This window comes from Leptonotus elevatus, chromosome 15 (assembly GCF_054856555.1).
Source record: "Leptonotus elevatus isolate MCC_2025b chromosome 15, RoL_Lele_1.0, whole genome shotgun sequence".
Classification (NCBI taxonomy): domain Eukaryota; kingdom Metazoa; phylum Chordata; class Actinopteri; order Syngnathiformes; family Syngnathidae; genus Leptonotus; species Leptonotus elevatus.
The window spans coordinates 13,680,056-13,699,042 of record NC_141253.1 but is presented as its reverse complement, the minus strand read 5'-3'; the positions used below and the strand labels follow the sequence as shown (position 1 = coordinate 13,699,042).

At 41.0% G+C, this 18,987-nt stretch overlaps 1 protein-coding gene across 3 annotated transcripts in view; it reads right to left on the bottom strand.

Moving 5' to 3' along the window:
- sh2d3ca (SH2 domain containing 3Ca) overlaps positions 1 to 18,987 on the bottom strand; it is a 46,413-nt gene that overhangs the window by 16,912 nt on the left and 10,514 nt on the right. For all 3 annotated transcript variants that reach the window (XM_086097582.1, XM_086097581.1, XM_086097583.1), the window contains exon 2: positions 204 to 332. In XM_086097582.1, the coding sequence (XP_085953708.1) occupies positions 204 to 332 (129 nt within the window). The remainder of the gene's footprint in view (positions 1 to 203; positions 333 to 18,987) is intronic.

Genomic DNA, 18,987 nt, shown 5'->3' with positions numbered 1-18,987 from the left:
ACATCATAAAAGGCAGCACGGTGATTGAGTGGTTAGCATGTCTGCATCACAGTTATGGGTTAGAATCTCAGCTCCAGTCTTCCGATGTGGAATTAGCATGTTGGCTATTGAAGACTCGATATTCTCTATATGTGTGAATAAAGCTTCTAAAGAGGACAAGAGCTATAGACAATGAACAAATATAATGTATTAGCTATATGTACCTCTCGGGGTATGTGTCCATGGTACCAGCCATGGCTCCTGATATCAGATGGACTCAGCTTCAGCTCCTCCTCCAGCTCCTTACGCAGCTTCTCGGGAGGAGACTCCAGCAGGTATTTCTCCTTGGAGAACTGAAGAACACGCAGAAGGGGATTCATAAACACAGTAAGTACAATGTAGGTTTACATCAAATTCAAGTACTATACAAGACTCAAATTAAATATACAAAGACAATAAAACAAACATCAAAGCAACATACAGTAAATATGCAAGGTGCATTAGAGAAGGAAACGATGCGCGCACAGCCATCCAATTGACCCTGACCTGATTACCAAGGGGAAGAAATCATCACAAGTAAGCTTTTATTGTTCTGATGTACTGCGGAGTCCTTCAGTAGCTTTTCAATGACTCAACGCACACGCACACGCTACTATCAGACACAAACAAGAGGATCATGTTTCAGATTTCAAAGCTTTCTACTCGCTGCTTGCCTGCGCAAATAAGCGACACTCTGGGGAAATCTGCACTTGTAATACATGAAAAATAAATTCCGCCAAACATTTTCATGCTTATTTAACTTCAAAGAGTCTCTACTTGCGAAAGAAATCACGATAACGAAATAAGTCAAGCTGCTTTTGGGACATTTTCCGCTCAGTTGAGTCCAGAATGAAAATATGTGCAAAGAATCGCAATAGTTTGCCCAACATAAAACATTGTGTTTTTTTTTGTGTGTATTTATGGCTAAATGGAGAGAAATAGAAACGCCTGATGAATTAGGTTATTATTCCAGTCATGACATCATCCACTTCCTGTACACTTGACAATAAATATTACAACAAGACGGTCAGGAAAGCAAGCTTTATGGGTTCTGTCGCATGTTGAACAGATGCAACCCAGACTATAGCGGTCATGTGAAAGCAGTGAGCACCATAATAACATTTGATGGTGTTACGATTGAGTTAGCTGATCTTCAAGAAGACAATGAGAGAGGACAAAATAGCATAGACCGGATGGGAACATTCACATTTGGCCGTAGGCTATCTTTAATCCAGCGCCCGGATTATATATAGTAGCGCCTTGATATATAATATTAGCCACTTTCGCAAAGGGTAAAAAAATATATATGTTAGTATTATTATATGTTCAGTCTGCATGTGTTGCTATTGTTTGTGTTCATATATATTTATTAAATTAAATGTTTATAATTAGCGCAACATTAATGCTAACTTCATGAGCCAGTTTATAGTGTTTTGCCTTGTGTACAGCATTAGCATAAAGCTATCAGACATTTGTAACTAAATGTGGTTTGATTGAATAATAATTGTTCCAATTTGTTCACCGTCTGTCATAGTGCTGCTTGTTGTGACCTTCACTGCCACCATAGCGAGTGCTGGTAACTCAAATTTTTGTTTGCGAACCTGAAAAACTCATAAGTCAGAGTCAAAGTCATTTGCAATATTAAAGCAACACTAATGGACTTTCAGTTTACGTTGATTATGGCGGTGCCATATGGACAAAAGCCGTATTGTTACGACTGAAGGAAGACCACATTTCCTATGAGGACAAGCACATTGCGTCTTTTTTTTCTTTTTTTTATAGCTCATGCCAGTCAGTGAATTCCGGGCCAATGTTGATCAATGTTGGTCTTTTCATCCGGGGTAGCTTTTGACCTATGCCATAAAGCACATTTGTAGTTTTTTTTTTTGGTGTGTGGCAGTGTTCCTACCATCCTCCTCAAAGTTGCTTAGTGCCAGTAAAAAATGATACAGACTCCCTCAGGCCATAGAAAAGGGACCATTCAACTAGTTTTGAGGTCAATGTTTCATCAGAAGAGTTATGAAAATATTTTATTAAGGTTGAAAAGTTCCTAAGTGCTACTTTAAGAGGCATGCGATATTTGTTGCACTAGTTTAGCCCTTTCCCCCTAGAATTGGTCAATGTATATGCAATTTAAAATTGCATTATTTGTTTTATTAATTAAGCTAATTCAATTAAGCTAATTCAATTATAATTACTTTGCAAAACAAAAATGAGAAGGAATTATTCATCTATTTATTTTTATTTAACAAGTACATTTTATTTTTTATTAGGTTTGTCCATTTTAAAAATCAAGCAAAAAGTTTGCCCACCCCTAGACACAGTTTGTATTACAACCAGAGAAATCTACACAGGAATTAATCAAAGGATATGAATGTTAAACAGTCACGTCCCAGTACAATAAATCCTTGCAAAATGTGGAACTCAATTTAATGGAAGTCAAAGATGCACAAGAATTTGGAAGTAAAAACAGCGAGACAGTTGTCACAGTTTTGCATGGTGGTTAAAGTGGGTGTCCAAGTGCAGGGAAGCAGGAAGGCAGGGCAGTATGGGCCTCAAATTTTTTTTTATTTTACAAGAACGTAAAAGGCAAAATACTCAATGAACAAAATTCCCAAAAACAAAGAACGAAACACGAGGAAAGAAGAAAGATGATGACAAGGAAATCTTGCTTTGAATGATGTCATTGATAGAGTGCTTTTCTAGAAGTGAAATTAAAAGTGGAACATCTTTTCGTGCTGAAAGAGGAGACATTTTCTTTGCAGACCATAACGCTCAGCCCTGTCCATTTGGGAAAAATTGTTTTTTTGTTCCTACTTTATCTTTCTTCCTCTGATATCCCGCTCTCCATCATCAGGAGTTTTTTGACTGTATGTGCCTGTGATGGTGATACGAGGTGGCTCGAAGAGGCAAGCAATCGATGCCGTCTTCCCCAGGTCAGCGCGAAATGAAATTATTAACTTCCTCGTGTCTTCACCCCCTTCACCCTTCTCTGGTCCTGGGAGGCAGATGGAGGAATATCGCCTCAGAGGCTCACGCTTCCCAGATTAGATTTGAGGTGTGTGTGTGTGTGTGTGTGTGTGCGGAGGCCAATAACAGAGCGGCGGGGTCAAGTGTGTGCTTATTGCTTCTGCTCGTCTCCGTGGAAACCCAGAGGAGGCCCCGAACTGATTCTCAACAATAAACCTGTGGCGTGTGTGTGTCTATAAACGAGTGGTTATGGGGGTAAATTGAAAATTGAGTGAAGCTCTACTTTAGATGCGCTTCATGCATTTGTCAGGGATACTGACAAATTGACAATTGAAAAGTCTAAACAAAAGAAGGGAGAAAAGATGATATGACAAGTATAAAGACACAAGAGACATCTACTTTAATATCTTATATAACATATGATGTGATATCAAGAGATGCAATATAGTTGAAATTGCTTTTTGCTTCTACAAAAATAAAGGGAAGTTCTGTGCACTGTCCAGACACGGTAGTATAGTGTGTGTGTAGTCACTTTGCTACTTGTTAGCAACTAGCCAAAAGAGCAACTCAGCCTAAAAAGTTAAAAATGGTCTTGACGATATGTTCTACTCGTCTAAACACGATATTCTGATTATTATTGCGTTTGTGGAATATGAATTCCACCTATTTTGATCAAACTCAGCGGGCGGCCATTTTGTCTTGCCACTTGTTGTTGATTGAAAATGACATCAGGTAACAACTGTCACATCACGGCTCACCGGGTTTCTGAGTTTGGTCATGTGACATTCACAAGTTGAGCCCCGAGGCACGGTGATGTCATTTTCAGTCGACAGCAAGTGGGCTGTGAAGCAGAAATGCTAACCACTAGCACGCTGTGCTTCCCACTATCATTTAGAACAAAAAAAAAAAAAACTATCGATATCCCAATTTACTACTACGGAAAGTTAATGGAGTGAGGCTAAATGAGCATATCAGTTAATTGACTGTGTGTGGCTGCTTTTTCATCGTGAGGAATTCATCTCATTTCTTTTAAAAACAAGAACATTACTGGGCTGCATATCATTTTTATTACTACCAACTCGTGCGATTGAATGTGAAGAGAAAAACATCAATAATGGATCACTGGTATTGTTGTAGTGCTGTACTCTGACGTCAACAAAATCATTTTTGGTTTCCATAGCAACATACTGTACAATTGTACAGTATGTACTCTTTGCAAGGAGAATCATATTGCAGCTACTGTGAGTTAACAGCGTCCTCACTTGTACTTTTTACGAGAATTGTTGTATTATTCTTGGATATTGATAAGCAGATCTGTTGCTGCATCACAGTTGTGAGGTTCAGGGTTCAAATCTCAGTACCAGGCCTTCCAGTGAGGAGTTTGCTTGTCCTCCTTGGCCTCGTGTAGATTTTTTCCAGATATTGCGACTTCCTCCACGTTCCCAAAACATGTGGAAAAAGGTTCCTTGACCACCATCTTCCATCATCCTTTACCATCGAAAGGAATGGGAATGCTTTTAAATCCATTCCAGCCAATCAAACAGAGCATCGACTTAAGTCATTTACTCTGACTCGAGACATTCACTAAGTAGGACCACTGCTGAATTCCAATGGGGGAGCATCAAATTGCAAACAAGCCAACCTATGGTAGAGAGACACGCTATATGAACCTTGAGACAAAACGAAGCAGCGTGCAGCAGAAAGTGCAGGCGAAAGTCAGACAGACGGAACAACGGAACCTCATTAAATGTAGACAGAGAGGCTAACTGGGGAGGGGGGGGGGGGGGGGGGGCTAGCCCATTAGCAGCAGAGAGAGTTAAGGCAATTTAACAGCTGATGCAGGACTTTGCTTCCCCACAGGGCGCGAGCACAGAGAGAGTGTGTGTGTGTGTGTGTGTGTGTGTGTGTGTGTGTGTGTGTGTGTGTGTGTGTGTGTGTGTGTGTGTGTGTGTGTGTGTGTGCGTGCGTGCGTGCGTGCGTGCGTGCGTGCGTGCGTGCGTGCGTGTATGTGAGTGACTATTGATGGATGGGGCTCAATATTTAGTTGAGGGCCTAGACAGGCAGTAAGAGCAGGTCATCAAAGATAAGCACCGTTATCACACAGGCAGGCGTATACAGTACGCACTCGTTATACTGCGAAGGGGGAAGGTGAGTGTGGAAAAACAAGATGGTGATGACGGCGCGGCGATATGTGTCACTTCATCATTGCGCACAACAACCACTGCGTTAATGCAAACAAAAGATATGCACTTTAGATGATTAAATAATGAGCATAAAATGAAATGGATGGATGATAGAATAATACACAAAATTATTTAAATCAAATGAAACGAGACGTTTAAAACATGGAACTTGACTCTCTCTTAGGAAAAATATTTTGAATGCTGAGGCAGAACAATTTTATAAAAAGCAGGGATGCACTTTTTTACAGACCAATACCATTACGAATACTCAATTCTTGAGTTGTCATTGATAGTGATATCAAGTATCGATACCAGTAGTACCTTTGATACTTGAAATTTCCACAAACATTGACTTTTTTTTTTTTAAAGAAAGACTAATAAATCCCAATATAGCATTTTTCCTCAAATTTGCATGAAATTAACGGCTATTTTCTATTAAGCTAATTTCTAGTTCCTGAATGTGAAGCGGCTACAAGAACTGTCACGAGTACCGATACTTCAAAATACTGATACCTGGTATCAGGACTTGCACATTCCTAATAAAAAGGATAGGTGATGACATCAGCGCAATCGAATTAGATGCAATGTTTTGGCCTTTAATTGGGTTTTAATTAGACAAATAGTATAGTATAGTAATAATGATGCTGTATGTCCTTTATGCACCTGAATTTTGTTACTTACTGTCCAACAAATACATGCTTTTGAAGGAATTCTGCCAAAACAGAATGCTGATGACACAAAACATGAAGTGAAACAGATAATTCTATTTTGTTACATCTACAAATGGATCACCTATATATATATATATAAGTGTTTTTCCGATACAGTTTTTTGGCCCCCGATAACAATTCCAATACTTAGTTTTGCAGTATCGGCCAATACGATACCGTACCGATATCTTTTTTTTTTTCTCAACATGAAAAAGCTGTCCTGCCTTTGGTTCAGTGCATTCAAGGGCCAATATGATATCTTGGCTCGGCTCAGTGAATGTTGTGCACGAGCAAGGCACAAGATGCTGCATCCAAAGTCCTATATTAGCATTAGAAATAATAGTATCGGCATGTTAGTTGTAAAACTGTTTTGATGCAGTATCAGGGCCTCTGCCGATACCAGTATCGGTATCGGTATCGGAACAACACTAATATATATATATACAGGTATATGTCATATGTTATCAAACGTGAACAAGTAGTTTGCGCATAGGCCGACAAAAACATAACAATGAAACACCCAATAATAATAAGAGAAAATACAGTCGAGCAGAATCCCTTCACAAAGTCTCACGCGTTGCATAGCGAGCACACAAACGAACAAAGTGGAGAACAAAAAAGGGGGAGTGCGTGCAAAACAGACTAGAGGGCACCTTTTCTGCTTTCAGCCCACGGGGCTTGCTGCTGACCCTGTTGTCGTGGCAACGCCTAAAGCGGCGGTATTGGCTATGGGGGTGGAAAATGGGGGAAGGCTTTGGGAGAGGACAGGGGAATCCCACCAAAAATGCAGAGTTGTGAGTGGCTGTTCTGTGATCAGTTACTCTACTTCCACTCCCCCCCCCTTTTTTTAGGCATTACAGATCAGGATTCTGGCATTAAGACCATGCAACGCTCCTGTACCCCATCGGGGGCGGGGGTGTGGTGTGTTGGGGGGGTGACAGTGGATTTGCACGCATATCACAGCTCTCCAGTCTCTTATAATCCTTTTGTGCCCTCCAGCCTGACTTTTACTGATACGTTCTGACTGATTCACACGGGTATAATGGTTTTAAAGTCACGAGTACTGTAACAGTGACGGGAAATGCTGGTTAACCTCAAAGACGCTTTGACCTCAGAATGTATGCAAAAGTCAGACTTGGTCGATGGGATATTGTTTTGTAGACTTGCAAGGTAAGCACAGCTGCATTGAGGCCTTTTGCTTTATGTTCGCTCCAAGTACTGCGGTATCCTGGCACATCCCCAAAACAGGCATGTTTGGGTAACTGAAGACAATTTCCACAAGTTGTTGTCAAATTGAGCTTGCAGAAATGCCTCATTGACTACGTTTACATGCAGGCAATATTCGGGTTATGGTCAGAATTTGGGTTTCTGGAACAATCGGAATAACACGTTCACATGCGCAAGTTGACAGAGTCACCCCCGTATACATGGCGTTTGGAATAACCCGATGTAAGGGGGTGAAGGACGGACGCCATCATGGCAGAAATAGACGTCATTTCCGCTTCTAACTTTAAACGGTCAATAAAATACATTATATTCATGTCACTCGCCACGCTAAATAAAGTACTCGGTTTCCTACTCGCTCCAGAAGTGTGGTTCTTGTCGGTACACGGCAGAAGCACCGACTTACTTCGTTTGGATAAAGCGGAACTATGTGCGTGTCATCTAATGTTCCTACACGGACGTGTATTGTTGAACACTGCAAGCTGGAGATAAACATTGTTTAAGCATTGCGGATGATGTCGCGTCTGTCTCGCATGAATAGTTGACGCGTCGCAAACATTTTCGCCATAGAGTTACTACAAAAAACAATATTCCTTGCGAGTGCAAATAAGCGGAAAAGCAGACGAAGAAGAGGTCGTGATCATGCGCACAAGGAAATGCCCCGTTTATATGAACCAGTACTCCGTTTATAAAAATGGTAACCAAAGGGGCTTAATCTGCTTTTTAGAAACCGAAAAACCCCAAATCATTCCTTTCAGTGGAGTTTGGCCGATGTAACAAAAGAGCAGAAGAAAGGGACCCAAAGTGACACATGAACAGGTAAAATGACCGCAGTTACGCAGGAAAGAGCAAGACCGTGAGTCTAATAATAACTCTGACCTTCTACTGTATTTGTGTTAAGAATGAGTACAAACACCCCCCCCCCCCCCCCCCCCACACACACACACACACACACGCGCGTCCAGGCAATAATGTCTCGGGGCAGCTCAGCAGTTAGATGCCGATATGTACTTCGCATTTGTGCACAAATCCACACGACCTGCAGCATTGTTGTTGAGCCGTCAGTCAGCGTAATGTGTGCAAACAGACCTCCGGGACTGACTGACAGCTGGCGGAAAAGATGTGACATTCAGCGGCACTCTCGCTGAGGCCCATTCGGGGCTGCATGCTCTGCTTTACATTCTACTATCTCGCTGATGACCCACAACACGTTGATAAATATCGACACCCAATTTTCAATGAACCGAAACAACCAGAATTGTGAGACACTAATCCGCTGTGCTGCCACTATTTTCGTTTAAGTCGCAGCTTGAGAAACAAGCGACCCGGCTTACAAAGTCCTCAGGATAAAAATTGTCATTCGGATTATTTTTCTTTGACTCGAGAGCAAAAATTTGGGATTCAAGCATTGGACGACAAATGAAACAAAGAAAATTACACGCGTGTTTAAAACAACCACATAGTTGAAAAGTCAGCCTAGCTTAATGCTAACAAACAATGCTAAATGCTACAGACGGGCTAACAATACACATGTTGACAGAAAAAAAAAATACACTCACAGGTATATATCTTTATCCATTAAAAAAGGACCAATATTACTGCACCTTACTCTTCTTTGTATGTGTCTTATCTTTACTATACTGCCCCCTTGTGGCCAAGGCGCGCACACCAGAAGGAGCAGCGCAATGTGCATTGAAAATTAAAGCAAAAACTGCTTAATTTTGTTTTTAATGTTTTCAGAAAGTGCAATATACAATACTAGTTTTGTTTTTAAATTAAAATGAACGGCACTTCCATTCATTTCAAAAAGGATAGATGATGTTTGTGCTATTTCCTGCTAAATTCTCTTCAGTCTACTTTAATGACAGGCTGGCAAGAAAAAAAATCCCACTATTCAATTTGACAAATCAATCAATCACATTACGGCAAATGTGAAGTCAAAGCAGGTTGAACCAAGATGTTGCTTTGCTGCATCTGGACAGATTTGACTAATGTCTTTTTAAAGCTCCCCCTCCAGGTTAGGAAAGCAGTAGTACATATTCATTTGTGCAGCAGGGAGCGTCGTACATCATCATTATGCAATGTTTGAAATATTCAACAAGCTCATTGTGCGCTGCTCCCTGGCATCGGCAGCGGTGAAAATGAGCATGCAGTAAGCTGTAGTTTAGTCAACCAGGCCACACATTTGGCAAACAATTACAATGTTCACGCTGATACGCTTTTTTTTCCCCAGGCTGTAGTATAATTTTTGTAAACAAATGTGAGTGACATTAGAACAGTGAGCCATCTCAAAAGTTCTTGGAAGATAATACACAGTATAATAATGTCGCAGGTATCGTAGAGATCACAGGACTGAGAGAGGGAGGGCTGCGCCACTGCGGGATCACAACAAATCAAAACGGCTCCTCTCATTCCCTTTAAATGTGGCATGCAACAATTTGCTTGTGTTTTTGACGGGGACCGGTCAGCCAAATTGGCAAACACGTCATCCTTTTGCTCATACAGAAATTAGGAACCGCTCGCATTTGTTTCCCGCCATAGTGTATTAGAATAGAGTCCATGAATTGTGTTCAGGAACTGCCCAGCAGTGGAGTCAGCCAGTCATGCCTTTTTGATGTGATTTTGCGGAAGATTGTAAATCCAGCTCTCACTGGGCCAATTAATCATTATTTTGTTAGTTTGCGCTCAATGGATTGTACTATGTAATCAATAAAGATTTTCAACTGAAATATTGAATTCAAAAAGCGCATGTGTGTGGCTTAATAAGTGCTCCCTAATATGGGCAATGAAAAAATTAGTATCGACTGCATACTTAAATATTGCTATTAATTCACGCAAATACAAAATGACAACAGGTTATGACCACTAAAAGAGTGACTGCACTTGAAAATTTCAATTAAATGTATTGCATTGAGAACAATAGCGGATGAAATTCAATATTATTTTTTTTAAAGACGACAGATACAAAAGTAGGTTACATACAACAAGTCTAGACGCCATTGTTCAAATTGAGATAAATATATTTTTGAATTGAACAGGTTATAAGGCAGGTCATAACAATGATTCATTCATCACATCTACTGTAAATTTGAATGGAGCTAACGTCTTTGTTACCGTCGGACACCCGATGACGCTATTCATATTTGAATTCAAATTCCTCGGTGAGTCATCCACATATGCCCATGAGATTTAATAAAGCTTTTTTTTCATCAACGTCCTCAAGACTGTGATTTACCTGGCAACCAACACCCATCAGTGCCATTCTGCCATTTCATGACAATACAATTTACTGTGAGTGAGACAGGAGTGCGTCCGTGCATGTCATCACGGCTGAAGATATACGATGACATCAGCTGCCCGAAGGCCTCGGCGTACTCTGTACTGAGTGTGAGTATATACTTTTATGTATGAATCCCTGAGGCTGACCTTGCTGCCAATGGGATCCAGAACGCACACATGCACACACACACAAAAGTGATGCCGATGGACACGTGTGGATCCGCACCTTCAACAGACGCAAAAACAAAAACACGACATGCCAGCGATGACATCAGTAGTCGCTGCACACGCAGAACAGACTGCCATACAAATGCTGATTAGTGATAACACACATTTAATTAAGATGTTGCTGTGGATGAAATGAGATATAAATGCACGAGCCTAATTCCGATTCTAATTAGTTTGATATGTCGGCTAATGACACAGCACTACAAGCTGTGGACACGCGCACTCATGTTGCTGTAAAATGAAACTAATGTAATAAGCATAGTCTCTATTACAGGAGCTCACTGAGAGACGCCTGAGAAAAAAAAAAAAATAATGCAACTTAGTCACTCATTCATTCTTGTAAAAAATTTGATTTGGTGTGAATATGTGATCGATTGGCGATCAGTTGGTGTAAAAGGTTTGAGAACCGATGGATGGATGGATGGCCTGGAACCTCATGAGATCCCTGACGTCACTCTCTTCTGCCATCATACAAGCGATGCCACGCCTTCAGATGCTGTTGCTATGGTAACACCAAACACCCCAGCTGGTGCGCTGCCCTAAGGAAGTAATGCGTGTGACGTACATGTGCGCGAGAATGAGAGGTTAATGTGTCTCATGTGTGTACTGCTCTGTCATGTGTAATGGTGCGAACTGGTGAGGAAAACACGGCAGGTTGAGAGGATCATTACGGTATCTCATGCCGTGTACGACCGTGTGTTCCTCGAAATCTGGCACGGGCTCAGTCAGCAGTTTTGAGTGGTTCAAGCAAACGCAGCACAACACCAGATGTTAGTGCAGTGGTGATTTTTTTTATTTTTTTTTACCTAAAATGTTCGATAATATTCTGTATGTTTGCAAAGAAGGCTGAAAGGCAAAATACAAAACAAAATGGTTATACAGTCGTGCCTATGCCGAGGCATGACTGGTCTTAGCAAGAGATCGGTTGCCATGTTTTCCTGTTGTGACTTCACCAGGCAAATCACTTGTTCGACCAATTAACAGACAGCCTTACACATGCATTATGACGAATAAAGACATTCTATCAAATAAATGCCCGTTGAGTAATTTAAGGAAATGCTCCAGTTTAGTTTGTGTGATTTGTTTGTTTTCAGGGTATTTGGGGGACGTTTACAGTACTGCACATCATTGCATTTACCACACAGCACTCATCTTACTCTACTGATCAATGATTGGAATAGATTTTGCAGCAATTAGTTCTGTCAAGATATTGATAAAGTGTGACTAACACGATGAACTGATGGTGCCTGCTTTTGCTGCAATTACGTCTTCATTCTTGAGCTTCTCGTGCTGCACTTCTACAGTAATGCACAGGAAGAGAGCATACTAACGTGCAGTACACAAAGATGCAATGATTATCGATGAATCAGCAACTAATCGATTGACAATTGATTGATGAAACAGCAATTGATTGTAGCACCGGGTGGGAATTAGCGGCAGCACTCTAATGGTTTAGAATCCTATGGGGTATATGCCACAGAGGAGGCGGGGCTTCAGACTTCCTGGTTTCCACAAATCAGCTTTGTTTCCATTTCCTGTTTGTGACGTGTGGGCCGCGTCCCAGTTCTTGCGCTTCCGCCTTTGTGCCCCTCGGTTGCGCGTTCCCGTTGACGGGTACGAGTGTGTAGTGTGTCTGTCTCAGTTGTCCGAAGCATTTCAGAGAGTTGAGACGCCAACTGTACCCAATGGCGGGAGCGGGCGGTTGGGGGGGTGCAGGGCTGGGAGTGCGAGTGTTGGAACGTGGCCATCAGATGGCCGGAAACGACCCTGAAGCGTGAAACCCGGAAGTCCGTGGCATCTACCCCATTTGGCAGACATGACGTTTTAAGCTAGTCTTGGTTACTCTGAGCCCTGATTTGCCCTATTGTCATATGGTGTTCCACAGGGTTCAGTTTTGGCGCCCCTGTTGTTTTCATTATATTTGCTGCCCCTGGGTTCCATCTTAACTCATTCTGCACCAACTTAGATGGCAAAGAATTTCTTGAATTTCAGTGGCCTTATTTTGGAGAATATTTGATCTTGTCAGCTCCAGGATTAGATTGAATGAATGAATGAATGAATGATCTTTCTATAATGTTAGCAAACATATGGGAACAGTAAATAACAGAATCCGTTTTTAAGTAAATAATTTGAATCAGTACTTCCAATGCTTACTTTTGCTGATACATCTTGGCTGCTGTTTTTCATTGCACATTTTGCCAATTTTTCATATGCAACATCTTCTTCAACTTGCTCTCTGTGCGCCTGCTTTGCTTCCTTGCTGTGCAACATGTCACTTTACAAGGCACCGCCAGAACCTTTTGACATAAATACATGTAAGGAAGTCAGCCGTCTCATTTTATCTTCTTAAACCAGCCGCAGCCATTTATCACACCTAATTCCTAGATTGATTTCTCATCTTCCTCACCTTCTATCGAGTCATCCCTGCGCTCCGACTGTCTCTCTCTTTCCAGGTTACCTTCTTGCTGACAGATCATCTCACTCACCAGCCTCCATCTTGCTGTAACTGGCCTTCTTTCTACATATCATATCATTCTCCATCGCTTACGGATGCACTCAGACACTATGTGTGTGTGTGTGTGTGTGTGTGTGTGTGTGTGTGTGTGTGTGTGTGTGTGTGTGTGTGTGTGTGTGTGTGTGTGTGTGTGTGTGTGTGTGTGTGTGAGTACTTGTACATACATTGTGAGGACCAATCATTTTTGATGGTGGGGGTTAGGTGAAGAGGCTAGGAAATGCATTATGTCTATGGATGTCCTCACAATTATATAAGTACAAGTATGTGTGTGCGTGTGTGTGTGTGTGTGTGTGTGTGTGTGTGTGTGTGTGTGTGTGTGTGTGTGTGTGTGTGTGTGTGTGTGTGTGTGTGTGTGTGTGTGTGTGTGTGTGTGTGTGTGTGTGTGTGTGTGTGTGTGTGTGTGTGTGTGTGTGTGTGTAAAGTGAGCATCATCTGGTTCTACCAGCATGACACAGACATGATGCATAGACGAGACTAAAAATAAAATACTGCATTTCCTCTGAAAGCAGCCAGGGGTGTTTATGTACTTAACTGCAGATGACACCAGGCATTTATTAGGGGTAAAGTGAAAGTTCAGGTGAGGTTTTCATTGCTTACCTAAAGACTCTGTCACTCACTTTCTTTCAAAATTAATAATGAAATCATTATTTTGGGCAATTTATCGAGATTCAGTTGAACAAATATTTTTTACTTTGTAAAGGTGTAATCCTCCGTTGAAGCAACTTCAAATATTTCTTTAGTGTAGACAGGACAGACACATCTATAACCTCGGCATGACATATATGTTCATTATAGTATTATTAATATTAATAGCCAAAAGTCCCCCGGCAATGGCAAAACAACCCTTGGCCATGTCCAGCCTGGTCATCAATTTTCTCATTTTATCACACACATTGACAGAGTGACACGCACACCTGGGGCCTTTGCCACTCACTGTCACCCTCTTCTCTCAGGGATGGGCCATTAATGGCTAATTTGCAGGCTTTTGGAGGTAAAAGGTCACCATGTGGGTGGATGGATGGTTTGAGGACTCATCAATACTGGCCACTCTAATGTAAAAACTCACACACACGCGCGCAAAGGTCCAGACAAGCGTGCATGATTTTGAGAACCAATGAGAAACACACACGCTCACATACACATGCACGCGCACACGCACACGTTCCTTATTGCCATTTGGAGGCAAGGCACAAGTATTACCATCCATACAAGTACCATCCATCTTGACTGTGACAAGTGTGATAGAAAACCCCCCAAACCCACAATGCATTTCTTTTCTGTGTTCTTTAATAGAAGAGGGAACCTAAATGGAGGCTGCCACACTTTGATGATAAACAGCAGCAATGTGAATGAGAATGGCGAAAAGGGACACGAAAAAAAATTCTACTAAGGCAATGGCGTCAGCTGTGGTTGTTATTTGCAGCCTTGGATGCAAACAGCATATGGTGACACAGCATCTGATTAATTAATCAATGACTGACGGAGGAGTCTTAATCAGCTTTGCTCGCTGGAACTACGCCAGGATGTAAAACACCACCCGTGGATACTGTCACAACAAGCGCGAGCATAGACTTGAAACCCATTTTAAATATTCTCTTTAGGTCTCGCCAAAATGCGGAAATCAAGATACACTAATTCATTGTGACGAATCAGAGCAGTGATACTCTTGAGTCCATGTCAACAATAGCTGCGAGCAATAGTTTGTCTGACAGCATTACTATTATGAGCATGAATAAGGATAGCAAGTCCATACATGCGGTTTAGTAGTTGACTTAACTGGTATGTCACAGTTGTTGTTTTTTTTGTTTTTTTATTAAGTAAATATTCATAGTGACTGAAGTTATTACAATAAGTAATGACTAAATTATCTGGTCATTTATTTTATAATATCATTATAAATATAATTATAAGTTTAAAAGAAGACATATAGCAAATGTTATCAAATAACAGCAAAAAATACCAAAAGGCTATGTATCATAAATGCTATATATTTATAGTATTCAGCAGTATAACTTTCAATTCAACTCAGATGGGCCAGCTCAAAAATACTGTATCCCTTGGGAGAACTGCATTTTAATAAATACATTAAAAAATATATATTTTTCGCTTGTTAAATCTATCATTCAACATTTTAAAGCTGATTAATAAAACTCTGGAGACATGAGGTGCTACCATAGCTCAAGGATTATCAAGGCTTATTAAGATTTAAGTAGGTGAAAAAGCCACTCAAATCCAAAAACGTAAACAGACCATCTTGCTTGCGAGAACAATGTTTGTATGTTTAATTTATATCAAATGTACTTTCACTGCATAACATATATTTGTCTGCTCAAGAAACAGTCAAGCTATAGCTAGTGGATGATTAGCATAGCGTTAAGTACTGTAGCTACACAACTGGAAGTGAGCTCAAAGCAAATTTGTAACCTCTTGTTACAACAACGTTGTTGTTCAATCTACTATTAAACGTTTTAAACAAATTTTTTTACTTAAAGATGCTGGAGATAGTTGGTTAGCTTGAGGTAGATTTAGCTAGGAGCCAAGAAGCCAGAATTAACCAGAATGAGGTTTGCTCATTAAAACATTTTACAGTGTATTTTAACAAGACAGTATCTGTTAGCATAGCTTTAGGCAGACATAAGCGGGTGAAAACTTACATTTAGGCTTAAAAAAAAAAAAAAAAAGCAAACAAACAAACACTCAAGACAGCTGGTTAGCTTAATAAAAGACCAATTTGTGTTTGCCCAGAATAGTGTCATTTTATCACAATACTGACGGCTTGAGACTCGTTTTAATAGACTGACATAACATAATGGCCGCATCAGAACGGGCCATAACTCTTGTGGCGTGACAGAAAATTGATAATGCAAAGACTCATTTGGATCGAAGGTCATAGCCGGGAAGGTTGTCATAGAGACATTTATCTGTGCCAGTAGCAACACGCACACATCTTGCTTAGTCACAATACAAAACAATGACCTATCGACTGGCCTTGGAACTTGACACGCGCGCACCTCACGTGCACGGGGGGGGGGGGGGGGGGGGGTGATGTTGATTATGATGGCAAGTGAAGAGGAAATAGCAAAGAAGGGATAGAGTCAAAGGAAGCAGGGTGCATGATAGGAAAGAAATGAGGAGTAGCTTGAACCCACAAGGACCCTTAGATGCATATCAATTAGTCTTATCACCGCTGTGCACGCAAAAAAAAAAGAAAGAAAAGGAGCACACCCTTAAAACTCCACGCCATTGGCCGCCGATGATGTCATCGCCTTATGGAGGTGGAGAGGCGAGCGTTACCATTGGCTGGCCTAGTAGACAGCGTGAGAGCTCCGCTGAGGTATCACCTCCATTCATGTGTGCGTCTACGTGTGTGTGTGTGTGGGGTGTGTGTGTGTGTGTGTGTTTGTTTGACCACTCCCTACTGAGGCATACAGCCACAGCTATTAGGGTCTTGTCCATCACCGTGAGACCTGCTGGGATGCTCCCTAATGGATGCTCGCTTACACGCACACACACAAGCAAATATAACACTCGAAGTGATCATGCACATGCAAGCTGAAGAAGGGGGTTGGGAGAAATGGGTGTTGTCTCCTAGTTGTTACCGGGCGGTTGTCATGGTAATGCAGATGGAGCTGGGACTCTCACTTGCCATAAACCACACACACACACACACACACACACACACACACACACACACACACACACACACACACACACACACACACACACACACACACACACACACACACACACGAGCGCAATTTTGTATTGATGTAAGCACACCTTCAGAGAGCCAGCCCTGCCCTTGTGACAGCTTTTAAGCAGGCATAAAGGGAGGCAGGGCAAGAAAGTGATTTTTGTGAGTGTGGAAGGTGTGTGCGTAAACACTCCCGTGAGAGACACTCGACACGTTCCGCAAAGAGACGCTCATGGGAAATTAGCCCGTGATGCGCCGTTAGAAAGCGGCTGTTCGCTCTATTGCATCTGTATACTGTATGCCTTGCACTCCACTCCAACCTTTGCCCCCACCTCCTCTTTTTTAGCGCATGATGTCACTTGCCGGATCGTAATTGCCAGCCGAGCTGCTAGGACGTCTTCAAAGACTTCACGTGTGATTCTCGCAAACAAATCCCCCCATCCTCATTTCGACTTTTTACGTGCCAGCATGATGCAAAATAGCATGCATATTATCCTCTCTCCGGTCATAACATACAGTACACCTGCACCCCATCAATACTTCTAGAAGGCTTAAACTACTATATATATATGGTAGTACGCTATTGACTGACATATGCTACAGCCTTTCATGCAGATAGTGCAGGTTTGATTCCCAGCCAGTGACCCAATACAGTCACATCCGGCCCACACCCTGGATAAAATAAAAAAATAAAAAAATAAAAAAAATGGTAGCTTGCAACCAAAGTTATTGAAATTAACAAAATCTTTAAAAAAAAAATAAAAATAATTAAATTAAATTGAAAAACATTTTTTTTTATAAAAATATTATAAATATAAAATTCTTCTTTTTTTTTTTTTTTTTAGCAAAAATGTTATTGATTTTTGTCTGTCAATTATTTCATAAATGTTTTTTATTCCCATATTACCGCTACAGGGATCATTCCGTTGGCAAAAAAATGTCATCGTATTTTTCGTCACAAACGTTTTTTTCAGACAAAAATGAAACTAAAATGACGAGGACTAAATTGACTGACAATTTCGTCAATGACTAAAACAAAAACAACACAGTGATGAAAATTCAATCAGAATAAGGAACGAAACGAGGGTGGGAGAAAAGAACCACTCATATTATTGTCAGTTCCAAATGTTTCATTGAAACGAAGTTTAATAAAGACACTGTTGTGTTAAATGTGCCGTTCGTGTTAAACTACAGTTACAAAAAGGTGTTATAACTTTCTCTATAAAAAAAAATGTATGCTGAAGGAAAACATCGACTAAATTGTCAATTAAGTCAACAAAATTTTTTCTTTATTTTCATTGACTAAAATTACAATCAGACGACTACATTATGGCTAAAACAAATTTTGGTCAAAAGACAAGAACTAAAACTAAATTAAAATTTCTTGTCAAAATTAACACATACAATGTGAGACAACGTGTGGTTCAGCATCTTGCCCAAGGACACTTTGACAGCAGAGACGGGATAAGAACCAGCAACCCGCTCTACTAACTGAGCCACAGCTGCCTAATTTTTACAATGCATACTCCTAAAAATGGACATTCTGGGACCTGAATTCGGGCTGGAATAATCGGCGACGGGCATGGTGTGGACGGCATCCGGCATGCGGCTCAACCTATTTGTAGGCAAGGCAATGCAGCTATCTTCACATATATAGTGCATTTCATATGCACAAGGTGGTATCATGAATAATTAAAAACGCATTTAAAACCTATAGACAAACAAACAAATCTGCTCTGTGAAAATGAAATTGTCAGCTGAAGCCTCAACATGCACGTCTTACACACTCACGAGTGAACATATCTAAGCATCGACGTATGCTACGCGTGCGTGGGTTTGTGAGCGTAGCCTTCAAAGGAAGCGTATAAAACAAGTGTGCCATTCTCAGCTGCTCCCTGCAAATCACACCGAGACGCTTTCGTAGCCTGCAGTCTGTTCATTGAGTAAAATGATGCGTTTAAATCTCCCCAGTGGTGTGAGGCCTGTTTCAAAACTCAAACGCACTCTGGCCACTGGGACTACTTAGAAATTCATAAAACATGAAAAACCGGAAGCACTAATGCAATGTAAATATTTCTTGCAGAGGAGCTGCAGCTCGTCAGCCTGCCACGTGATGGAAATTTGACGCTGTTTACAGAAATACTTTAGGTAACCTTTAACTTAGTT